The 26,119-nt window shown below is 43.4% G+C and overlaps 1 protein-coding gene across 2 annotated transcripts; it reads right to left on the reverse strand.

Annotated features, from left to right (window-relative positions):
• Positions 1–8,072, reverse strand: LOC138719049 (myosin regulatory light chain 2, smooth muscle minor isoform). Of its 2 annotated transcripts, none has more exons than XM_069853934.1 (4): positions 7,985–8,072; positions 1,818–2,015; positions 1,488–1,649; positions 1–506 (listed from the first exon to the last, which is right to left on the reverse strand). In XM_069853934.1, exons 2-4 carry the CDS (start codon positions 1,999–2,001, stop codon positions 334–336), a joined length of 519 nt encoding a protein of 172 aa, XP_069710035.1. In that variant the 5' UTR covers positions 2,002–2,015; positions 7,985–8,072; the 3' UTR covers positions 1–333. The 2 variants fall into 2 exon arrangements, with proteins under 2 accessions (XP_069710035.1, XP_069710034.1); XM_069853933.1 differs by lacking the exon at positions 7,985–8,072 and adding an exon at positions 3,669–3,816.
• Between the last annotated feature and the right edge of the window lie 18,047 nt (positions 8,073–26,119).

The following is a 26,119-nucleotide window of genomic DNA, read 5'->3' on the forward strand; positions in this document are numbered from 1 at the left end:
TATTTTTATCTATATAGCAGTCTTTATTTCAAAATGGCATTTATTACAAAAATGTAAAAATCCAGCTAAACCAGAAAGATTGAGATTATTTTCCTGGACTATCCAAGTCCACAGATCTTTGTCCCCATGACCTCTTCCTCATAATATTTTCCCCCCTTCCAGTCTGATTACACAGGTGCAAATGTGCCTAAATGGCCTGGAATAGATAAATACATCGAGAAAGACAAAAGCTGTAAAGCTAAATGCATGCAACAGGTTCTATCAGGAAAAAAACCTCAAAAAATAAACATAAGAGTAAAAGCAGAGAGAATCCACAGGTATCCTGGTATTTGCTCAGTCATCCTTGTCTTTTGCTCCATGTTTCAGGATGCGCGTGAACTCAATGTAGTTGAAATTCCCCTTTTTGTCAATGGGTGCCTCTCTGTAGAGCTCATCCACCTCTTCATCTGTGAACCTGTCTCCCATTGTTGTCAGCAGCTCACGCAGGTAGTCTTCCTGAATGAACCCTACAACAGTGTAAGAGGACATAAGAAAAAGGTGTTTTTACATTTATCTGCTGATAGACAGATGATTATATCGATCTTTGATTTTTGTTTCAATTAGAGACCTACTACAGTCTTTGTGGCCAAATAAAACCAAGCCATTAAAGACTATTAAGACAAATGCCAAATGATTACAAGCATTCAATCAAATCACGCTTCTTAGTTAAGTTGCATGGTCTCACTATTTCAAGTAAAGGCCTTTTTATTATTTGCCTGTGTTGTTTCAAGGAATATACAAATTCGGCAGTTTACATATTCGATCTTCCCAACAGCAGGATTCTACTCCTGGTAGTAGCGAGGCCTCCTAACAACCATACGTTTTACACAAAGGGGATCTGTTTGACTACAACATACCTAATGAAAACTACTAAAATAAATAATGATGGAACTTGACTAACCAGTGTTCAACAAGTGTATGGAGCACAAGGAATTTTGAAATATTTCAAACATTAAGTTGATATTAATTCAGTGACAAAACTCACATCTACGAGACTACTTGCAAGGAATAAATTTCTGGCATTGTTTATTAAACAAGCTGCCTTATATAACTTGAGATTACTTCTACCAGCACAAGGTTTTTCTTGTGTTAATTTTCTTCTATAAGCGCAGCTTAACATAAGGAAGATGGATACAGGTTGCTGACAGAAAACAAAGTTCTTCATAAAGCACAACAGCTTTGAATACAAGGATTCCCATGACAAAAGATGTCCCAAAGCCAAATTTTAAATTTATCCTGTCTTGAACAACACCACCAAAGCATCAGAAGTTTGTAGTTTTAAGTTTCATAGTGTTTGAAAACCGCTAAAGACATATGGCATGATTATTAGTTTGCACAAATCATGATTTTGAGTTAAAAAAATCACCATCATTTCTATGAATATAAGTATTTATTATTACAAACACAAGTAGATATAATACACGTACACTGTTGTTTTATCCACATACCTGTTGCTTCTTCATCAAAGCAAGCAAAAGCATTCCTGATTACGTCTTCTGGGTCTGTGCCATTTAACTTCTCACCAAACATTGTGAGGAACATTGTGAAGTTTATGGGGCCTGGAGCCTCATTCATCATGGCATCTAGGTATTCATCTGTTGGATTCTTTCCTACAATTAAACCAATTCACATTTGGTTTAGCTTTCAAAATAAAACAAAAAGCAATCTGAATAGTGTCACACAAACTGAGACAACTCTCATAAGCTATCCCAAACTCAATATCTTTATTGTAACAGCACTAATTTGCTTGGCAACCATAAACAGAAAAGTGACATTACCAAGGGAGGCGAGCATGTCGTGCAAGTCCTCTTTGTCAATGAAGCCATCCCTGTTCTGGTCAATCATGTTGAAGGCCTCCTTGAATTCCTGAATTTGCGACTGATCAAACATTGCAAATACATTGGAAGTGGCGCGCTGAGGGCGCTTCTTGGTGGTCTTCGTCTTTGCCCTTTTGCTAGACATGTTGGCTGTTGGTTCTAAGGAGACAGAAACATATCCAAGACTTAGCCTTATTAAATGAGATTATAAGTCTTGGGGGAAAGAGATGGATAAAGGAATTCCATGTTATAAGTTAACATTCCGAATTATACATTTATCTTAATATCTCCTGTTCTGTTTTCTTTCCGTTGGACTTCATTCCCCATTAAGCACACTGTCTTTCATGATTCAGGGCCTGGCACTGTAGCCCAACAGCAGGCTACGTTAAATAATAAATCAAATCACAGTTCTTTAAAGAAGCTCAGACGGTGCTTGTACTGCTGATTCAGTGCTCTATCCGCATCTTCTGGAAATTAAGATGACTACATACTTAGCATTTTAGGAGGCATTCTTGACCTACCACGCAGAAGGAAATAGGCTACTAACCTAAAATAGTATGTAGTGGTTAAATAAATCAGGCAGTATGCTAAACTAACATTTGTGAGGAAGAAAGAAAAAGCGTTTTAGGCTCTGAATAACATTTTTCTAGAATAGTTGCTGTTAAAAGAGCAGCAGGTCTCAGAACACAGACTGACCTTGATGAGAGCCTAATGCTTTTGTGAAGATTGTTAGATGGTGTGGGAGACCTGCCAAAACCCCCCTCCTACTAGAGTGCTTTCAAATAAAGTCAACTAGAGGACTGTGCATGTTCAGAAAAAGGACATTGACTTGGTTCAAAAGCACCACGTTGCTATTCTCTTACACAGCGGAACTATTACACAATACATACACAAGCAAGCATACTCTTTTTAAAATTTGTTAATGACACAATAGTTCTAAATATCTGACAATTGCTTCTTTTAAATTATAAAACTTTTAAAACATCAACACATTCTCACAGAATCTTATGTATATATAATATAAGTATATATAATTTTATGTATTACAAGCATACCAACTTCCTTGTTTCCCTTGAGCTGTCAAATGAAGAGGTAAGACATGGCATTTTACATGTTATAACACTAATATAATCATGGTAGAAGCAAGGCTTTCAAGTTACCAGCTTCTTTTTAGCTGGCAAGATACAACTAGCGTTCAGCTATGGTTGACAGTACGAACACAAAAAGCTGAGTCATTCCCTGAAATACAGACACAAAGACCTCAACACAGCTAGTGAAGCAAAGCAAGGTAGACCCTGTTTAATGTTGTTTCTAGAAGTCTTTTACACTGCCTGTGCTTTAGTTTTATCTAATGCAAGCAATCGATCCTGCTATAATCCTTTATTATGCCCAACTTAAATGTCATGCAAACCAGATTCCTTCCATTCTTGATTTTGAATTTTATAGGAAGCGTCTGCAGGAAGTGTTCTGAAAAAGGACAAATTTAAGCTTCACCTGTAGTCACAATAAAGCCAACATTTTAAAATTAACACTAAGTATTTATTTTAAGGTTATAAAATTAGTATCTGATCAGAAATGTAATTCTAATTAAAGTCACAGCACATTTCTAACTGTTTGTAGACAGTTTGCTCAAAGGTGCTATATTTTCTGTTAGACTCCTGAAAAGCAAGACTGAAGTCACTAACTTGGATTCATCCTCACAAAAAAAAAAGGAGCAAAGTTAAGCAGAGTAACTCCCTTACATAGTCAATCAATCCAACATTCATGCAAAAAGCAGGCTTTTTTATTTTAATTAAAGGAAAGACATTTTACCTTGCTTTGTATCAGATACTTGACATGCTGTACCAAGCATCTGGATCATAAAAGGATATTCCATGGTTATGTCCTTTCCAGACTTGTCTACCAGAAGTGTTACTGATTTCCCCTGCTAATTCCACTCTTAAATCCTGCATGCATATAGAACGTTCTTCTGACGTATAAAAAACCCCATTATGTCCTGACCTAAAAATAGCCTATGAAATGTAACTGCACATCATTTGACAACACTGAAGTTCTCTTCATTGCATTCATTGACCACAAGCTATCTGAGATGTCTGGCTTCCAACAACACTTCAACAAATAAATATGAACTCCTGACATCCAGATATTTATGAAGACAGCTGACAACAAAGGTAATTTGCTTTCAAGCTGCAGTTAAGGGGTATGCCAACTTAAGTCTTTTTCTAACCTCTGTAAAAACACTCATAGAAGTTGCTGTTAAACTTGAAACTATTGATTAAAAGTTACATTATCCAGAATTGAGTAAAAAAAAAAAAAAGTTCATAACTCTTCTCTGAAATAATTCATAGATTTCAGGATACAGCCTATTCAAAGTAAACTAAAAAGTTTACTCCGCGTGTGCTGTGGGGCAGTGCTCCCAGCAAGCTACTGCCTGCAATTCTCTCAAGTATAATTCAATCCTAATTGAAAGGAGGTAACGAAAACAGACTACCGCTGACTGTAGCTACATGTGGTAGGAAGAGAGTTCGTTTCTTTCTACCTCTGTTCAGAAGACTGCCACGTCAGAATATCCGAACAGAAAAGATGAAAAGTTTGCCACTGCTTGCCTTATTATTTCCTAAGTTTCTCTAACCAGGCTTGGGAGGCAGCCATACAGAATACAGGAGGCATAAGTTGCTCACTTGAATAGACGTGTCAGCCTGCATATAGAAATATTAGGTCTCACAAAACTGTAGTGCCTTTCACCCCAAGTTTGGTGCAGCTGTGCCTGAAATGGTAAAAACCCGGCTGGCTGGCCAGGCCTGAAGAGTTCTGGTGAACAGTTGGTGGCCAGTCACAAGTGGTGTTCACCTGGTTTTGAGTATTGAGGCCAGTTCTTTATCAATGATCTGGAGGAGGGGATTGAGTTCACCCTCAGTAAGTTTGCAGATGACACCAAATTGTGTGGGAGTGTTGACCTGCTTGAGGGTAGGAAGGCTCTGCAGAGGGATCTGAACAGGCTAGATCAATGGTCTGAGGCCAACCATCTGGAGTTCGCGAAGGCTAAGCGTCAGGTCCTGCACTTGGGCCACACCAACCGCATGCAGTGCTACAGACTTGGGGAAGAGGGGCTGGAAAGCTGCTGGAGGAAAAGGACCTGGGGTGCTCATCAACAGCCAGCTGAACATTAGCCAGCAGCACACCCAGATGGCCAATAACATCCTGGCTTGTGTCAGAAACAGTGTGGCCAGCAGCAGTAGGGAAGCGATTGCCCCCCTGTACTAAGCACTGGTGAGGCTGCACCTCAAATACAGTGCTCAGTTGTTGGCCTTTCACTACAAAACAACCATTTAGGTGCTGGAGGGTGTCCAGAGAAAGACAATGAAGCTGGTGAAGGGCCTGGAGCATAAGCCTCACGAGAAGTGGCTGAGGAAACTGGGGTCTTTTAGCCCCGAGAAAAGGAGGCTGAGGGGAGACTTTATAACTTCCTACAACTACCTGAAAGAAGGTTGTAGTGAAGGAGGTGTTGGTCTCTTATCCCAAGTAAGAAGCGATAAAATGAGAGGAAATGGCCTCAAGTTGCATCAGGGAGGTTTAGATTGGATAGTAGGAAAATTTTCTTCATTAAAGGGATTGCAAGCACTAGAATAGGCTGCCCAGAGAAGTGGTGGTCACCATCCCTGGAGATATTTAAAAGGCACGTAGATGTGATGCTTAGTGACATAGTTTAGTGATAGAGTTATCAGTGCTAGGCTTGCAGTTGGACTTGATAATCTTGCTTTTATAACTGAAATAGGGCAAGTATAGGCTGAAAATGAAAGCATTTCAGGTAGATAAATAGTGAAAATACTGCACAGTAGATAGTACAAGTCACAACAGGCCAGTTTACTCTGATGTTTAATACTGCAGTGCCCCAAACGGTCTGGGCCTTGTTTTGGAAACTGTTAAAGAAACTAGTTCTAAAGTAAGATCTTGCCTGTAAGATTTACCAGAAGCCATAACCTTTATTTAGGAAGATTTTCACATATCAGGAAAAACAGTAAACTGCATCCACTGGAATGAAAGAGGTAGTAACAGCACCGTGCTGCTCTGCATTGCTTGTACATGTACATTTATTTGCTGAGTTAAGTGGTAACAATGGATATCAAGCTACAGAAGCTTAGAAAGGCATGTTACTTACCTCTGGGAAAAAGGCAAACCACAGAAGGAGACAAAACTGAGCAACTAGAGAGTTCAAGCCAGACAATAAAACATGAAGCTTTACAACCCACTAGCAGTGGTGCAACTTCGGTCTGTTTCAAGGCAGTGACTAAAAGTTACGCTTCACAAAACAGCTTTGTGTTTCAACATGTTCATAATGATTGTGGATGCCTGTCACTCAAAATTTAAAAAAACAAACAAACAACAACAAAGTAAAACACACACATTACACCCCCCCAACATAAAAAAACCCCAACACACACACAAGAAAGTCTCTACAAAACGGCAGAGTTAGAAGGGATCTTAAAGATCATCTAGTTGCAACTCCCATGCCATGGGCAGGGACACCTTCTACTACATCATGTTACTCAAAGCCTCACCCAACCCGGTCTTGAACACCTCCAGGGACAGGGCATCCACAACTTCTCTGGGCAACCTGCTCCAATGCCTCACCATCTCCACAGTAAAAAATTTCTTCCTAACATTTAATCTAAAATCTCCTTTCTTTCAGTTTAAAAGCATTACCCCTCATGCTATCACTGCACTCCCTATCTTTCCTGTAGGTCCCCCTTTAAGTACTGGAAGGCTGCTGAAACGTCTGCCCAGATCTTTCTCTTCTCTACACCGAACAACCCCATTTCCCTCAGCCTGTCCTGATACAGGAGGTGCTCCAGCCCTCTGATGATCTTCACGGCCCTCTTCTGGACTCGCTCTAACTGACCATGACCTTCCTGCGCTGAGGACTCCAGAACTGAATGCAGTACTCCAGGTGAAGTCTCATGAGAGTGAAGTAGAGGAGGAGACTCACCTCCCTCACTCTGCTGGCCATGCTTTTTTTGACGCAGCCCAGGATACAGTTGGTGTTCTGGGCTGCAAGCATATATTGCCAGCTTAGGTTGAGCTTCTCATGAGGCAGCATCCCCAAGTCCTTCTTTTCAGGGCTACTCTCAATCCACTCCCCACACAACCTGTAATTGTGCTTGGAATTGCCCCGGCCCATTTGGGAATTTCATTAAAATAAGAGCTAATAGTCACCTTCTGTTAAATCATCAAATTAAAAATTCAGCCTCAAGACTAAAACTCAGGTTTTATCTATGTACACAGCTGCAGAACCCAGCACCACCACTCATCATCATAGTCTGGGCGGTAGCAGGAAGCGATGACACAACCAAGGCACTCCAGCAGATCTGCAGCAAAGCTCAATGAAGAGCAGATCAGGCTGAAAAAAATACCTTATACAATCTCACCTAATCTTGAAAGCCATCTTAACGCACTCCTCATTAATAAGTTTTCCTGAACCCTTGTAAAGAAGTCAAACCTGCCCCAAAATTCAGTTTTTGTGACTCAACAAAGACTCTACTTGTGATACAAGAAGTAGTTATTATTACAAAAAGTTAAATATATTTTGTAATCAGCTTTTATCTCTTTGCACACCACTGATGGAGAGCACTCCTTTGTGTTGCCCAGGCCTGATAAGGGGTGCCTGCTTTCTAGAACTCCTAAACGAGTCTTAAAGAGTTTTATTTGCCGGCGTTTTCGGTATCACTTACAAGTTAAGAGAGTGGAAATCTCTACGAACTCTCAACAGCTTTGTTGCAGCCCCAATTATTTCAGAAAGTAAGCAGGGAAGAACAGGCTCACGCCCTCTCCTGCCATCTCATCCCCTCCCAACCCCGGGAGCCTTCAGACCAGCCTTTCCTTTGCTTTAACACCGGCGAGGGAACGGCTGGCGAGGGCCGATGCGGCCAGAGAGCAGCCGGTCCCCGCGACCGGGTCCCTATGACATCGGGTGCTGCTGCCTGTGCCCCCCCCCGCAACAGCCCCGGCCGCGTAGGGTGGCTCCACACCCCGTCTGGGCACGACCCCAGCCCCGCCACGGACCTCCCGGGGGCTGAGGGCCCCGCCGGCCGCCGCTATCCCACCCCTTCTCCCTCCGTCCTAGCGCTCACCGGGAGGCTGCGGGTCCTGGTCCGAGCGCGGCGGCAGCGGCGGGAGCGGCACTTCCGCCGGCGCAGAGGCAGGAAGTTGTGAGCGAAACCATCCGTGCGCAGAGGCGGGGGGGTGTTCGGCGACGAGGCTCGTAGCTATGCCGGCTCAAAACGTGCGAAAGCAGCGTACCGACGGTGGCAGTGTGTTCTTGCCTCTTCTCAGAGGTTTCTACCCTCCTCTGGATCTGTGGAGAGGGTCAAGTCAAGGGCTCTGCTGCACCACGACTCCCCCGAGGATCTGGCTGTTGGTACAGCCCGCCGTGTGGTCACCGCATTCCAGGGGCGCGGGGCGGGGGCAGCGCCGAGCCTGCCCTTAAAAGGCAATGGCGGGAGTTTCCTGTGGGGTGGGGCTGGAGCCCCATCCATCCCAACCAACACCCCCCCCCCATCCATCCCATCCATCCCAACCAACACCCCCCCCCACCCCCCCCACCCATCCCAACCAACACCCCCCCCCCCCACCCACCCCCCCCATCCATCCCAACCAACACCCCCCCCCCACCCACCCCCCCCATCCATCCCAACCAACACCCCCCCCCACCCCCCCCATCCATCCCAACCAACACCCCCCCCATCCATCCCAACCAACCCCCCCCACCCCCCCATCCATCCCAACCAACCCCCCCCACCCCCCCCATCCATCCCAACCAACCCCCCCCACCCCCCCCATCCATCCCAACCAACCCCCCCCACCCCCCCATCCATCCCAACCAACACCCCCCACCCCCCCATCCATCCCAACCAACACCCCCCACCCCCCCATCCATCCCAACCAACCCCCCCCACCCCCCCCATCCATCCCAACCAACACCCCCCACCCCCCCATCCATCCCAACCAACACCCCCCCCACCCCCCCATCCATCCCAACCAACACCCCCCACCCCCCCATCCATCCCAACCAACACCCCCCACCCCCATCCATCCCAACCAACACCCCCCACCCCCACCCCCCCATCCATCCCAACAAACACCCCCCACCCCCCCATCCATCCCAACCAACACCCCCCCCACCCCCCCATCCATCCCAACCAACACCCCCCCCACCCCCCCATCCATCCCAACCAACACTCCCCCCCCCCTCCATCCCAACCAACACCCCCCCCACCCCCCCATCCATCCCAACCAACACCCCCCCCAACCCCCATCCATCCCAACCAACATCCCCCCCAACCCCCATCCATCCCAACCAACACCCCCCACCACCCCCCCATCCATCCCAACCAACACCCCCCACCACCCCCCCATCCATCCCAACCAACACCCCCCCCATCCATCCCGACCAACCCCCCCCGAGTCCATCCCGACCAACTCCCCCCATCCATCCCCCCCCCATCCATCCCGACCAACCCCCTCCCCATCCATCCCGACCAACCCCCTCCCCATCCATCCCGACCAACCTACCCCCCCATCCATCCCTACCCAGCCTTTCCCTATCTCAAATGCAAGCTCAGACAAAAAGTGGAGTATTTTTGATTTAAGCTAAAGTTCATCCAAGTAACTGTATTCTTTGACAGTTAGACAGAATGTCCCTCTGACAGTGTTTTCTTTCAAGCAGTGCTTTCCCAGACACTGTTAATTATTCGAGGATGATAATTTCTTGTGTTAAGTATGATCTGTGCTGAACAGATGTGTCTTGGTCTATAAACGCCTCTGTTTGCAGCCTTTCCCAGTCCCAAATTCAAGGACAGACAGAGATGGAGCCAGCTCCAAATCAGCAAAAGATTTTACTGTTGTAAAGTTCATAATAATATTAAAATTAGTCATTGAAAGTAACAGAATATGCATAAGATTTCTGGGGAAGTTTATACATATGCATGTAAGTGGGAAATACATCCTGTCCCCAGCTCTTGTCTCTTTGCACATGACTGATGGAGAGCACTTCCTCGTGTTGCCCAGGCCTGATTAAAACTCCAAAACAAGTCTTATAGAGGACAAGAGGGAATGACCTCAAGCTCTGCCAGGGGAGGCTAGGGCCATCAGAAAAAAAAATTTCATGGTAAAGGGTCATTGGGCACTGAACAGGCTGCCCAGGGAGGTGGTTGAGTCACCTGCCCTGGAGATGTTTAAAGGACAGGTGGACGAGGTGCTGAGGGGCATGGTTTAGTGTTTGATAGGAATGGTTGGACTCGATGATCCAGTGGGTCTTTTCCAACCTAGTGATTCTGTGATTTGCTGGAATTTTCAATGTCACCATTGCCCTGCCACCTCCTTGTGCCAGTACCAGGCTCATCTCCTGCCTTCCATCACCTCGCACCCACCACAAAGTGACCCTTCCCAACGGCCTGTGCCACCTTTCCAAGGACCTCTTTCTTTTTAGTCAAGAGTTATAATTGCCTCGTAGTACTGTGTTCAGTTGTGGGCCCCTCAGCACAAGAAGGGCTTTGAGGTGCTGGAGCATGTCCAGAGGAGGGCAATGAAGCTGGTGAAGGGTCTGGAGCGTTACGATACGTGGCCGAGAGAACTGGGATTGTTTAACTTTGAGAAAAGGAGGCTGAGGAGAGACTTTATCACTCTCTACAACTACCTGAAAGGAGGTTGTAGTGATGTGGGTGTCAGTCTCTTCTCCCAAGTAATGAGTGATTTGACAAGAGGGAATGACTTCAAGTACCATCCATCAGCTGTGGCTTGAAACATTTTTCTCTCTGTCACCTACCTGGTAGATACGTGCATAAAGGTGCAGCTCATTAAAAGTAAGTCTTGTTTATAAATAGTTACTTACGAAGTGCCTTTCAAAGAGATCCCTGGACCCCTTGTTTAGTCTGGAGAAGAAGAGGCTTAGAAGAGATCTTCTTGCCCTCTGCAGCTACCTGAAAGAAGGTCATAGTGGGTGGTGGTCTCTTCTCTCAAGCAACAAGTGGCAGGATAAGAGGGAATGGATATGAATAGCTGCAAGGTTTAATATTTAACATAATGAGTTATACTTAATATATTGACAAACCTTGGAGGACTTTATCCTGTGCTCTAAATTACTATAGTTGAGTTTACTCATTGACCTTTCGTTAGACCATATTCTGAATAATTTCTTAATGGGAAAAGGTGTGCAACCTTTTATTTTGAGAAGTAGGGAGAAATTTTGAGACTCAGTAGACTGCAGACATCTTTAAGAAACAGAAATAGAAGTCATTGATTCATGAAGAGCAATCTTGTTTAAAAAAAATATTAATAACCTCTCATAAAAAAATGCGATTGGTTTGTAACGTTCTTCTTCATTAGGTCTCATAAAACTGGCTTAGATAGTCTAAAAGTATTCTGAGTTCTACTTTATAGATGGTGAAACTGAAGCACAGGTGGGTTCGACAATCAGTGATACATACATCCTAAAAATGCAGATGGGAGTGTAAAAGGATTTTTGGTAAGGTCAATAGTTTCAGAGTCTACCTTCAATGGGATTCGGAAGCTTGCACACTTCCAAAACTCCTATAAGCTTCCAATCTTTGGACACCTAAATAATTTATCATCTACCTTAAAGTGACTCTGCCCAGGGAGGTGGTTGAGTCACCTTCCCTGGAGGTGTTTAAAAGATGGGTGGATGAGGTGCATGGTTTAGTGATTGATAGGAATGGTAGGACTCGATGATCCTGGGGGTCTTTTCCAACCTAGTGATTCTGTGATTCTGATTCTGTGACTTACCTGCTACTTTCTCAGGGGCTAGAGGTCCCTAGAGGAGGAAGATTTAAAAGGCTGCTTTTAAATTTAGTCTTGAATATATGCTAGACTTAGGCTAATCCTTCTGGGTTGGTGTCTCTTTTGTATGTCTAGGTAGCCTTGTTGTAGTAAATACAGTATTAATGGAGCAACCCCTCTTGGCTAGCAGGCAATCTGCTCTGCAGAGGCTTGTTTGGGGAAGGGTCTGCCTTTATGGGCTTCCTTGGTCACTGACATCATCTCTCCACTAGTGCTTTCTATATACTTCTGGGGAACTTGTCACTCAATAATACCTCACTCTGCCTGTAGATCAATATTTTCCACTTACATGCAATACAATTCCTCTCCATGGAAATGATCATATTGCAATGCAGGCTGATAATGGCAGCCTAAAATTAATTATATCAAGTTACTGGTCTGCAACTAGCAGATTCCTGACCATACAGAATTAAAAGGTCAGAATGTCACATTTCTTTATCAGCATGTCTCCTCTATGAGGATACATTTAGTGGAAGAAGCATATTTTAATGAAGTACATAGTTTAATGAAGTACATAGTTTAATGAAGCTCATGCTTCATAAAAAAGCCTCAAACACCACAGTGGGACTGAGGACATACAAAGAAGCCAAAGTTGAGTACTGTCCTCAAGTAGTTGATTTACCTACTATCATATGTCAAACTTAGCACTTTGTCTAATGCTTTTCAAATGTTTTATTTTCTTTGTCTAGAAATGAAACAATTACCAAAGTAGTTAAGTAACAATAATAAAATAAAATACAATATTTAATACTTCATAACAAAGGTCAGGAAAATATATTATTTTACACTATTGAGTTATATAAACAATAGTATAGTCCGACTATTAAACAAAATAAACCAAGGAAGCTAAAATATCCTATGTTGGGGGATCCCCTACTTCCCTGGAGAGATTATTCGAATGGCTGATTTCTCTCACTGTGAAACATTTTCCTTGTGTCCGATCAGAACTTCCCCAGGATTGAGGATATCTCACTTGTACCCATTACCCTTCATCTTTTCCATATGACTCCTTGTAAAAAGAGTCTCCATCTTCCTTGTAGTCACCCTTTAAATACTGGAACATGGTGATAAGGTCTCCTCTATGCCTTCTTTTCCCAAGGCTGAACAAACCCAGTTCTCTCAGCCTTTCTTGACATGGCAGGCTTCCCAGCCCTTTGATCATCTTTGTAGACCTTCTTTGGATCCACTCCAGCCTGTTGACATATTTTTTGCATAGTGAGGACCAAAACTGAATGCAATATTCCAGGTGTGGCCTGACAAGCGCTGAGTAGAGTGGGACAATGACTTCTTTCTGCTGGTGATGCCCTTGTTGATGCAGGTCAGCATCTTGTTGCCTTTTTTTTGCTGCAGCAGCACACTGTTCACTGATATTGAAGGAGTCCTTGTTTCCACCAGGGCTCCCAGATCCTTTTCCACCAAGCTGCTCTGCAGCCAGGTAGATCCCAGCCTGTGCTGCACTCCTGGATTGTTTTCCCAGGTGCAAGACCTTACACTTACCCTTGTTGAACTTCATGAGGTTCTTGTTAGCCCACTCTGCCAGCCTATCCAGGTCTTCCTGCAGGGTGGGTCTCTCTTCTGAAGTGTCTACTTCCCCACTTGCTTTGATATCATCAGCAAACTTCATCAGGGTACACTTGATCTCATCATCCAGATCACTTATGATCTTCCTAAACAATGTGGGGCCCCCTATTGATCTCTGGGGAACCCCACTTGTGACACGCTGCCAGTTTGAGAAGGAGCTGTTTACCACCACCTTGTGGGTATGGCTTATCAGCCAGTTCCCCTCCCACCCACACAGGTTGCTTACTCAACCACAATAAATCAATTTCTCTATGAGGAAGCTGTGCAAAACCATATTGAAAGCCTTGGAGAAATACAGGTAGAAAATGTCTACCACTCACCCCACATCAACCAAGCTGGTTACTTTGTTGTAGAAGGTGACCAGGTTTGTCAGGCATGATTTGCCCCTGGTGAACCCATGGTGGCTTTTCCCAAATAAATTTGACTTGCAAGAGCCTCTAGGAGGATTCATTCCATAACTTTCCCAGGGACTGAAGAAAGACTGATGGGCCTGTAATTGCCTGGATCTTCCGTTGAGGCTTTCTTGTAGGTGATGGTGACATTCGCCTTCTTCCAGTCTTCTGGGACACTCCCTGATCTCCACAGCTTCTAAAAGATTATGGAAAGCAGCCTTAAAATGACGTCAACCATTTCTCTTAACAACGCCCTCAGGTGGATAATGTCCACTTCACTTATCTGTGGGTGAGTTATGCAGGTTGTAGAGTAATTGGGAGTGCGCAAACCTGATGCAGATACTGTGTGAGCAAACTGGGTGCAGGAACAGCACTGTCATGTTCCCACAGCATTCACTGGGTAGACTTCCAGCCCTCCCTGATTGGCAGCTGCCACATCCCTGCTCTCAGTAGCTGCATTCCTTCATTCGTTAAGCACCTATTGTAATCTTTATCCTGGCATTTTTATATGGCTTGTACTAGAGCGTTATTGTTTTTCCAAGTTATTTCTTTCCCTGACCACTGTGGATGTTGACTGTAGTACTTTATGATGCGATAACTCTTACGCTTGAGCCTTGCTCCAGGAGGAAGGTGTCTTACTAATTTACAGCAGCAATCCTCTACTTTTCCATACTGTCCTTCCAAAGCCTGGGACAGAGAGGCTCCATCCACACCTCAGCAGCGTGCCCGTCCATATCCAGTGAGTCTGGGCTCGGAGTCCATCCTCCCAGCAGCTCCCTTCTCATCCCAGTGCCTGCTTTCGGGCTCTGAGGATGATTTTCTCACCCTGGTTTCTAATTCTGACCCGGAGCTGGGCTAGTGGCTCCCGTACCGGCTGCCACCAGCGAGGGGAGCTCCTCGTTTGGGTAGGAATCGGGCGACAGGCGAGATTCGGTGGTGCCACAGACACGAGAGGACACGGAAAAATGATGTTAAGCAGATCTGGGGCTAAATCCTGCTGTGGCCTGGAAAAGGAAGGGGCAAAACTGTACGAGTGCTGCGGGCTCCGGAGTGATGCTTGGAGTGTTTCTGCATTCCTCAGATACCTGTAGCGAGCCTCCACCTGCCTTTACTGAGAGAAATCGCTGAACAGTTTACACAGACCAATTCTGCCTTGCTGTAGGAGACCCTCTGCACTCTTCAGTGCTGTTAATTGCTTCTCCCCAATCAGTAGAAACGTGAAAAAATGTCTCCAAGCTCTGGTTGCTTCAGCTTTTCCGAGAGCTTGGTTTACCATAGCTGTTAAAGCTCCGTGAAGCCTGACATCACAGTTTCACCTGTGATGAAACTCTGAGCAGCCTCTCTGGTTTCAGTACAAGCTGGGAATCGGAGCATTTGCCTTATGAAAAGCTCAAATATTTTTTTTTTCTGGTATGGAAAGCATTTTGTTTTATGGTATTGTGACCAATGTTACAAATTAAATAATGGGTACAACATCATAGTAATCAACAACACCTATGGTAAGTATGTTTTCTGCTTGTATAATAAGATTAGTCTCCTCCTTGTTTTCAGCAGAGGTACCTGTGTGAGCATGAGGAGCCAGAGATGACCTCCCACTTGAAGGAGGTTTGCAAATCTTCCTATGGATCAGGATTGAATTTACAGTAGTCTAGAAGGAAATTTTGAATAAATCTGTGATGAATAAAATTTCCAAGTGCTTGGCAAGTATAAGAAAACAAGTATTCTAGGATATGCCAAGAGCTGGAAAAAATGAGATTTGGGGTGAGTTTCATTCAAGCCTGAAAGCCAATGGAAAACTCATGTATTATGAACCCTTTTGAGTGAGAAGTGATGAAATGAACACACACACACAGCAGTGACCAAACAAACAAACATGGCAAATTAAACCCAGCTTCCTTCTCCAGCCATGCTTCTTTCTAGTCCAAGTCTACCTGGATAGCCCACAAGAACATGTTAATTTTGATGTTAGGATTAAGAATGTGCTTTCTCCCTTGTGCAGCATAGGAAAAGTAATAAGGAATCAACAAGCAGCAAGAAAAAATTATGAAAGACATAAATGCTTTTAAAATAAAGTATTTTGAAGTTTTGCTATTTTTAGGCGTATCCCCTCTGAACATTATTTGGATGATCCTCTTGCACCCAGGACTCCACTGGCTCCTTGTTGCCAGCTCTGGAAGGAAATACGATTTTTGTTGTTGATGAGCTGCGAAGACATCACAAAAGCCCTTGTTTAGAGAGCTGGCTTTGTGCTTTTTAAAAGGAAATGTCACTTTAAAAAACAAAGTATTAAGCCTCTGGCCATTTCATGCATGAAAGCAACCTTGAGATTACAAACCAGACAATGAGGTGAAATGGCATGTGTAACTTGACTCAACTTCTCTGACTGAAAGTGGGGATAAGGAAAAGCATAATCATTTTCCAAAGGCTCCACCCAAAACTGTGATCTGACTCATGGCCCTGAAGTGATAATAGTCAACAGCAGCTGATCACAAATGGTAAGGGGAATTGAAAAAACTGTTTTGCAGTCCCTCTAGATACTCACATTTTAAAAGTAGTCGTCTTGGAAGCATCTCATACTGAAGAACAGCTGCTGACAGACGATGGTCCCCCAAGCCTGTACCCCAAAAATGCTTCCTTGGAGTATCTGACATGTAATGAAATCCCCTTTTTCCCCCTTTTCATCCTCTTCTACTAATTTCAAGGAAAAGGGGAGCTCCCACTTTTCTAGCTGGAGATTTTTAAGTCCTTGTCCGGCCCTTTTCCTACCAGATTCCATTTGCCCACCAGTCACTGCTTTCTCTGTAGCGGCTGCCAGGGAACACAGCACTCTGGCTTCGTTGATGCAGGTTGGGTTTCCCACTAATTCTACACCCTCCTGTGGAGATAACCCCTTGTTAGGGCAGGGAGCGTGTGCACGAGACCAGACACTGCTCTCCTGAGCACTGCAGGCAAGCAGACTTGTTCCCCTCTTTTTCACTTCTTCATTAGCAACCCAGCAGCAAAAAAAATTAAGTGCTACACCAGGAATTTCTGGAGCTCAGCAGAAGCTGTTATTAGCCCTTTAGCAATCATTACGCAGCTGTGCTTGGTCATGAGTCCCTGCTGGTGTTAGCAAAGCAAAGGCACATATTCCCTCTGCATTTACTCTGCAAGATAGTCTAACAGTCCCTAGAAAGGTATAACAAAAGAGCAAAATTTTATGCCGATGTAGGAGGGTAAGCAGAAAATCAGCTCTGCATCAGGAAGCCACCAAGATCTTTTGCAGGGATGTTCTAAGTTGTGACCTGCACTTACAGCCGGGGCTAGAGGATCCAGATATCTGCCCACAATGACTGTTGGAGCAGAAGACACTCCTCCATTCTGAAACCCAAATGCAGGACTTATTTTTGTTGATGGAAAATGTAAAGTACTGTGGTACACTTAATAAGTTAACATTTTTCTGTAGGCAAAATCCAAGAAATCTGAGAGGCACTGTAAAATGTTCGTTGTGGTTTTGATTTTAATGACACTTTCAGACCTGCAGAAGTAATGATAAATAAATGTATTAGAAATGTGAAGCTGTCTCTGACTGGCTTGATTAAAACTGTTTCTTCATCATATATAGGTAAGCAATAGAAAATACTAGCAAAAATCTTTAAGAATAATGTTTCTAGTCCCAAAATATTGCCATCCCCCTGTGTGGATTAATTGCAAAAGTTTTTCGCCAAATCCCCGTGGAGTCTGAAACATTCAAGAAGCTCAGCCTTTACAAGTTCAGTAACCTAAAACTTTAATTCATAAAACCACAGAATTTGAAAGTACGCTTGAACTATTCAGTTTGATCCGTCCCTTGTAGCTAGCTTTAATTTTCTTAGGCCTTTGGCCAGGGCTAATGTTTAAATAAATCTCTTTTGCAAGAGCAAATACAGTAACTCTGTGGCTAAACTTCAAAGAACTGCCAGGAGGTGATAAATGGTCAACAGATGGACTCTAATTTGGACCATCTCATAGAAAATTAGGCACATCTAATGGACAAATGCTTCCACTCTGTTTTGGCATGTGACTATAAATAGTGAACAAAGATCCACCCCATATTTTCTGCTGTGCACTTTTAGTCTTTGGGCTGGCATCATCTTTATAACACAGCGAATCAAGTGAGCTCTAGATTCTACACTTTTCTAACTTTCTCTAATGACTTCCAGTGTTGTGGGTTCATATCACTGTTCTAATTATTCCTTCAAGATTATTCTGTTGTCTGTAAGAGTGTTTCTAATTAATCCAAAGACTGTATGTATATAGAGATATTAATTCTAGGGGCTATCTTACTTCTACTGGTTTTCTCATGATAGAGACAAATATTAGGAATCATATCCTTTGCGGTCAGCAGTATAGAGGGTCACGCAGAGCCGCATCTCTTGTGAAAGAGATTATGTTGGAATTACGTTAGCAGGCATTTGAAAATCGTGTACAGTACATATCTATCCATAAGGAATACAGCCCTCTGTCTGTGGTTCTCTGAATTACTGATCTAGCCTGTTTTAGTATATACAGGAGACGAGTGCTGGAAGAACTGTTATTATATTATAAGAAGTTCAAAAGCATAAAGTACCTGGACAAAAGAAGCTTTTCTGCCCCATTGCCAGCTGCATGCCAGCAACAGTGAGATCAAGTAATAAGTGTCTATGCAGACAAGGATTTTTAGAATACACTTGCCAGAACAGCTCAGAGACTCACAGAAAGGCAAAAATCAGATAGGACAAGGGGCAATGGCTATAAACGGAGAGGGGCAGATTTACACTAGACATAAGGAGGAATTCCTGCACAGTAATGCACTGTGTCTTACTTCTCTGAAGTATTTTGGGATCCTTCATGGGTATATTTCGCAGGCAATTGCTTCTCCTAGGTAAAATTACTTTTATTCCAAGATCAATTTGGTATTGAAATCTTGTTTTAAGAACTTGCGCTGAGAAGAGACTGAAACTACATAGCTTTGTGAATTGTAGAATTGGTGTCTGTTTGCTTATTACTTTAATGTTATTTTCAGTGAAATAATATTATGCTTGTATCCAACACTTGGAAAGAAAAACTAGAAAACAAATAAGTCATTGCTGTGTTTGCTAGAGATTGAGAGTATCAATATTGCTTTCAGCGGATTTCACTGGTCTATGCAAATAACCATGTGGCTGATTAGCTAGTCTGAGCTTACATTCAGAATACCGATTTATTAATTACACATGTAATTTGGAGATGCAGTGCTCTGAAGAATAATGTTATTCAGCAATTTCAGTGTGCAGATTTAAATTTAAAATGGCTAGTGCTGCCACAGCTCTGTGTTCTCACAGCTTGCAATATCTATACAACTCAGTGCTTTCAGAGTTAAAGGTGAATACCCTTGTTGTTCAGCGTCAAGTTAATCTTCCTTCATATGGGTCAATAAACTCCTGAAACCACTTCAGCTTCTGTGGATTAGTAAACACATCTTTCACAACCAATGGAAAGAGGATTTCCTTCTTCTCGTGTCTGCATTCTTCATATAGACCTGCAGCTGGAGACCTAACCATGTTTCATGCTTGTTAGTATTAAATGTTTGTAACTGTAAAGGCCTTGTAGCAGTCTAGTGGTGATGCAGCTTTAAACCTTCCTGAAGCTAGATCCAGAGATTTTCCAAATGTCATGGTTTGCTTTCTTAGGAAAAACATCCTGTCAGGCGATAGCAGCCAACTGATAGTAGGGAAACCTCCTGAGAGGCTTCCACCAGACGCATCCTTTCAAATGCTCCCAGCACAATGACTTGAGCTCTGCCACTGATTTTCCAGGGTAAGGCAAAGCTTGGAAAGCAGGAGATAGGGCCATAGCATCAAAGGTGGAAAATTCAGCAGTTAGATTGCTATGTAAAGAAATATTGTAAATCTTCCTTAGAGCCTGTTATTGTCGAAAGTCAGTCCTTGGGTTGAAGGAAAGCTTTGTAGCCAGAGGTAGATACTAGAAACTTGTGCAATGGAGCAAAATCACTTCGCCTTGCGCCATTGATAACCTACTTGATGCTAAGCGACATGAGCCAGTAACAGGAATAGTAAAATACAGAACTATTTAAACTGCAGAGGTTTTTAAAGCGGATCTGTCATCAGACCTCCAAACAGTCTGTTGTTATTGTTCTGCAAATTTCAGAGTGCTGACAATTCTGTGAGATTATCTGGAGGAGCTCAAACACCAGACTGTAGAGCCAGAAACTTGTCACTTTTTTTTTTAAAAAAAGACAAGATGTCTGCTGGAAGTACAATAGAGCAGAAAGGAAGCAGTCTAGGAGGTTCCTGGAGTGCGTGGAAGACAACTTCCTTGCACAGCTAGTGAATGAACCAACAAGGGAGGGTGCCCTCCTGGACCTGCTGTTTGTGAACAGAGAAGGCCTTGTGGGGGATGTGGCAGTAGGTGGATGCCTAGGACTAAGTGATCATGAGATGATAGGGTTTTCTGTTCTAGGACAAGTGAAGAGGGTGGTTAATAGGACAGTAGCATTAAATTTCCAGAGGGCAGACTTTGAACTGTTCAGAAGGCTGGTTGGCAAAGTCTCATGGGAGACAGTACTTAAGGGCAAGGGAGCCCATGAGGGCTGGGAGCTCTTCAAAAAGGAAATCCTAGCAGCTCAGGAGAAAGCTGTCCCCATGGCCTGGAAAAAAAAGCCGGCAGGGGAGAAAACCAGCTTGGTTGAATAGAGAGATCTTGAGTGATATCAAGAATGAGAGAAACGTTTATGGGCTCTGGAAGAGGGAACAGGCCTCTTGGGTGGACTACAGGAGGGAAGGGAGATTGTGTAGAGAAAAAATCAGAAGGGCTAAGGCTCAACTAGAAATCAGATTGGCAAAGTCTGTGAAAGATAACAAAAAATCCTTCTATAAATATATAAATAATATAAGGAGGACTAGGGAGACCATACAGTCCCTATTGGACGCAGAAGGAACAACAGTGACAGGGGATGAGGAAAAGGCTGAGGTACTTAATGCCTTCTTTGCCTCAGTCTTTAATTGTAAAGAAAGTCCTTCCATCTGTGTACAAACCCAGGAGCTAGAGGAGCAAAATGAGGCTCCCATGATCCAAGAGGAGGTGGTCAGAGCCTTGCTAGCCCGACTAGACACCCACAAGTCTATGGGGCCAGATGGGATTCACCCAAGGGTATTGAAGGAGCTGGCGGATGTGCTGGCCAAAACCCTTTCCATCATCTTCCAACAGTCCTAGAAGACTGGGGAAGTCCCACTGGACTGGAGGCTGGCTGATGTTGTGCCCATCTACAAGAAGGGTCGCAGGGAGGATCCAGGGAACTACAAGCCTGCCAGTCTGACCTCCCTGCCAGGGAAAGTCATGGAACAGGTGATCTTGAGTGCTATCATGAAGCACATGCAAGAGAACTGGGTGATCAGACCCAGTCAACACGTGTTCACAAAAGGCAGGTCTTGCCAAACTAACCTGATCGCCTTCTATGACAAAGTGACTCGGCTGCTGGATGAGGGAAAGGCTGTGGATGTGGTCTTCCTGGACTTCAGTAAAGCCTTTGACACAGTTTCTCACAGCATTCTGCTTAGGAAACTGTCAGCCTCTGGCCTGGACAGGCGCACACTCTCCTGGGTGGAAAACTGGTTGGATGGCCGGGCCCAGAGTGGTGGGAAATGGTGTGAAATCCAGCTGGAGGCCAGTGACAAGTGGGGTCCCCAGGGCTCAGTGCTTGGTCCAGCCCTGTTCAATGTCTTTGTCAATGACCTGGATGAAGGCATCGAGTGCACCCTCAGCAAGTTTGCAGACGATACTAAGCTGGGTGGAAGTGTCGATCAGCTGAAGGGTTGGGAGGCTCTGCAAAGGGATCTGAACAGGCTGGACCGCTGGGCTGAGTCCAATGGGATGAGGTTTAACAAGGCAAATGCCAGGTCCTGCACTTGGGGCACAACAACCCTATGCAGTGCTAGAGACTAGGAGAAGTCTGTCTGGAAAGCTGCCTGGAAGAGAGGTACCTGGGGGTGTTGGTTGACAGCGACCGAACATGAGCCAGCAGTGTGCCCAGGTGGCCAAGAAGGCCAATGGCATCTTGGCTTGTATCAGAAATGGTGTGACCAGCAAGTCCAGGGAGGTTATTCTCCCTCTGTATTCTGCACTGATGAGACTGCGGCTTGAATCCTGTGTGCAGTTCTGGGCCCCTCACCACAAGAAGGATGTTGAGGCTCTGGAGCGAGTCCAGAGAAGAGCAATGAAGCTGGTGAAGGGGCTGGAGAACAGGCTTTACGAGGAGCGGCTGAGAGAGCTGGGGTAGTTTAGCCTTGGGAAGAGGAGGCTGAGGGGAGACCTCATTCCTCTCTATAACTACCTGAAAGGAGGTTGTAGAGAGGAGGATGCTGGCCTCTTCTCCCAAGTGAGAGGGGACAGGACAAGAGGGAATGGCCTCAAGCTCCACCAGGGGAGATTTAGGCTGGACATCAGGAAAGAATTTTTCACAGAAAGGGTCATTGGGCACTGGAACAGGCTGCCCAAGGAGGTGGTTGATTCACCTTCCCTGGAGGTGTTCATGGCACGGGTGGACGAGGTGCTAAGGGGCATGGTTTAGTGTTTGATAGGAAGGGTTGGACTCGATGATCTGGTGGGTCTCTTCCAGCCTGGTTATTCTGTGATTCTATGATTCTATGAAAAAAAGAATCAAACTGATTCTAGAGGGGAACCTTCAAATTTGTGAGCATCTGTGGATTATGCTTCGATTTCTCAGCAGTCAGAATGGTCAAGAACTAAGACAGGTTGTGGAGAGAGGTTGTGCAGTCTGCATCGCGGGAGATTTTTCAAGACCCAATTCAACAGAGCTGTGGATAATCTCACAGCTGACTCTGCTTTAGGCTGGAGGTTCAACAAGAGTCCACCCAGGTCTCTTTCAACCTGAATTATTTTGTGACTCCGATTCTCATTGTAGATCCAAGTTGAGAAGTGCTTTACTGTATGTTGATTGTAAACTTATTACTAGAAATTATCAGCTGGACTAGCAATAAACTAGCTAGTACTCTGAGATGGAAAAAAGTATGCAAATTTCCACAAACATAAGTCTAAGTAGACGGAAATGATGGCAAAAAGATGGCCACTTGTCCTCTGTCTGGCACAACAAATCCTATATTATGAATATATGACAAGTTTCTGTAGTCCTTCACTTACACATAGGCCTGATTTTTTCCAAGAGAGATTTTTTCTACTTAAGATCAAGAATTATTTTATTGGCAATTGAATGTTTTTCCATGCATATAAATTCAATCCAATAAAAATGATAACCATTCTTTAATTTTACTGGAGACATGCAAACCAATCAGAGTAACTTAAAAGGCTTGTCTTATACTGCCACATACAATTCAGGCTCATTGGAGAAAAGTGTGATTGAAAACCACAACTGAAGTAGTGCTAGATTTAGGAATTCTGCTCGTGGTACATTGTTTTAAATAGTAAATCCCTCTGGTGTAAGGAAAATTTAGAAATCAGTGTTCCATGCAGTTAAGAAATACTAAAATCCTGTGAAAAGCAAAATGCTTGGATGAAAGAGAGGAAAAAGAGAAGAGAAGAAAATAAAGGAAGAGGACAGAAAAACAAGATAAAAAGTTCTATAAAAGTGATGAAATACAAAGTGGTGATGGTTATAGATTGGGGACATTTCCCAGATTCCTCTGGTTTGGTAAAGGGAGCTGGACCAAATTACCAAGCTGCCACAGTCATTGGATGAGTTTATGTTCTTAGAAATCAGAGAAGAATGGAAGGTTGATCACATTCTCTAGATTCATTTTTTTGATCTGGTGCTGAGAACATTTTTGTCTCAGCCTACCAGCAACACTTGACAGTTACTCATCTGTGAGAGCCTTCAGCAGGATTTCTCCAGCTCATGTTTACTTAAGGAAAGCCTGTGCCTACAAGAACGGGACCCACAGTCATGGTGAAACTCAGTTTTTCTTGTGCAAACCATTATATTGCTGCTAGAATTTTTTTTTCAGATTCTGCATGAAATTATTTTATTTGTCTGTTAGACTGATCTTTGATGTTTCTGAATATAAGACTTTTAAAAATAAAAAATATTTTAAATAAATTTCATTTATATTTGCAGTATTTCTGCCTGATTTCAAATATGGCAAGAATATAATTGTTTACGGGCCAACATTTAGAAATTATTTATTTAAAAATTAATAAATTGGGTAAAAAAAACCCCAACCATTCTTTCAAATGGAAAGAGGTCCAATTTAAAACATGTAGGCAATTCTGGTTTAGCTGAGATGGCTATGACAGGTAGCATATATAAAAGCTTTGACAGAAGAAAATAAGAACTGATGAAAAATCCACACTTATAAATACATGTTAAATGAAGCAATATTTAAAATATAAACCAACTAGAAGATGTGAGATACAGTATCTTAAATCTAAACCAGAAATTTTTGTGAAAGCACATCAGCATGTGGAAGATTTTCAACAAATGACTTGACATGGGAAACTTGAATCTCCAACTCCCACAGCTCTGCTGTGATTTATGCCAAGCAACAGTAATCATCATCAGAGTTAGAAAGAAAAAAAAAGAGCAAGAGAATATTTCTATGTAATGATTTGCATATTCTGAATAAATCTGTATTACTTGTGCCTGTCAAATTTACAGGCACATAAAAAGTAGTTTCCACACAGAGAATGAGTAATGACAAAGCATGGAAGCAACTCAAAGTAGTTGGTGTGAAACAGTACAAAGATTTTTAATTGGAAAGATTTTTAGCTCAGTTGGACAATGATTTGTTTTCAGCATCCATTTACAATGATGGAAGCACTAAACAAAAAATACTGTAGTTGAGAAACTAGGTTTGCATAGTGGGCCAGGCTGTACACTCAACAGTACTACAGCCTGTGCTTTACATAACAAAAAAGGTCCATACATTTCTTGTTTCTGCTGTGTTATGTCTTATCTCTCTCAGCCTTTTAAGATCTTATTTAAGATTTCAGAAATTGTGCTTCTGAGATACCATTTACCTGTCTGACAGCATGTAGAATGCTTACTTTACATATTTCTGAGACCAAATAAGGCATGCCAAATAGCATGGTTTAATATTTTGCCTCAGATTGTGAGAAGCAACATCAGCGTGCAGAAAGGTGAAAACTTGGAGAGAAAAAGATGAAAACTTAGGATTTAAGAACAGCACAAGAAAAAGAAAGAGAGAGAGGAGCGGGTGATCAGCGTGCATCCACATCCAAGTAGTGTGGACATACTGTGTACTAGAAGAAGTGGTGGAAAGTATAGATGTGTCATCAGACACAGGGACAGAATTAAAGCCGTATAAGCAGAGCACTGACTAAATAGCAGTCTTTGTGTAAGGTAAGTCATTTTCTTTTTTGTTATTTTCAGTGGGAGGCGGGTCTTTTTTATTATGCGTAGTTGTGATATGCCTTGTCTGGGTTTTCATAGAGCCTTGAAGACCTCAGCTTCTTGCACTGAAAAAATAATGATTTGTCCACACAGCCATTATCTAGAGATGTATCTGAGAGAGCAAACTAACTAGTTCATTTGATCTAGCTGTATAACAGCAACAGTGCTGCGATCGGGGCTGACTGAAAAATTCACCCCAAACTAATGAGCTCAGTAAAGATTGGGTGATAAGGTCCTGTGCTGAAGTTTGTATTGCCAGAGCTATGCCATCACTGACGCTGGATTTAGCTACACAAATCTAGCATGGATAAATCTATACTTTGTGATAGCTGTTATCAGGAAAAAAAGCCAGCTGCTTGTGTAGGCAGAGGAAGATCTTTTAATAGATGAAATTCACCCCCTGCTCCATCCTCCCCTGTTCTTGAAGTTACTTTCGGTACCTACTCTTACTTCCCCCACCTGCAGTCACAGAGATTTCTTTCTCTGCCAGTGAACCTGCAGTCCCTTTTCCTCCAGAGCCAGTGGGGTTAGGGCACATCTATTGCCCATATGGTGCATGTTTGCCGCTCAACATCACTGCAGCATATGCAGTGGAAATAGCAAAAAGAAGTGTAAATGACACATCTAGAGGTAACTATTTTTCACTGGTGGCATACACAAGCCACTCAACAACAGGTAGAGGATCATTTCTGAAATTTAGTATGGCTAAATGAGTTGGAGAAGATGGGTTTGCTACAGTAGGTTTCACATGTTGCCACTGCTGTTATTTAACCTTACAATGAGTTACGAGGCTTGCTTTGAGTATAAGGATGCTGGATTGTGAATCTCGGTCTTTAGAAAGCAGGCAGTGCTCCTCTGCTCCTTTCCAGTCACTGTGGGGGAAGACTTCTGCCACCTTGCTGTTGTGGTCCTGCTGAAGGAGATTTCAGAGGAAGAGGCATGGACGTGCTAACAGGACATTGACAGCTTCTGGTAGAAAGCCAGGAACAAGTTGTAGTGAGAAAAAGACAGATGGGAACTAGTAACTTTTGACAGCTATGAAGTAACCAAATCCA

This window comes from Phaenicophaeus curvirostris, chromosome 3 (genome assembly GCF_032191515.1).
Source record: "Phaenicophaeus curvirostris isolate KB17595 chromosome 3, BPBGC_Pcur_1.0, whole genome shotgun sequence".
Classification (NCBI taxonomy): domain Eukaryota; kingdom Metazoa; phylum Chordata; class Aves; order Cuculiformes; family Cuculidae; genus Phaenicophaeus; species Phaenicophaeus curvirostris.

Excerpts from the sequence above, each read along its gene's own strand:
- LOC138719049 (XM_069853933.1), bottom strand. The coding sequence starts at position 3,732 with ATGGAATATCCTTTTATGATCCAGATGCTTGGTACAGCATGTCAAGTA. Across the intron at positions 2,016-3,668 it reads AGTATCTGATACAAAGCAAG|AACCAACAGCCAACATGTCT; the intron begins GTAAAATGTCTT and ends CTGTCTCCTTAG. Across the intron at positions 1,650-1,817 it reads CGACATGCTCGCCTCCCTTG|GAAAGAATCCAACAGATGAA; the intron begins GTAATGTCACTT and ends GTTTAATTGTAG.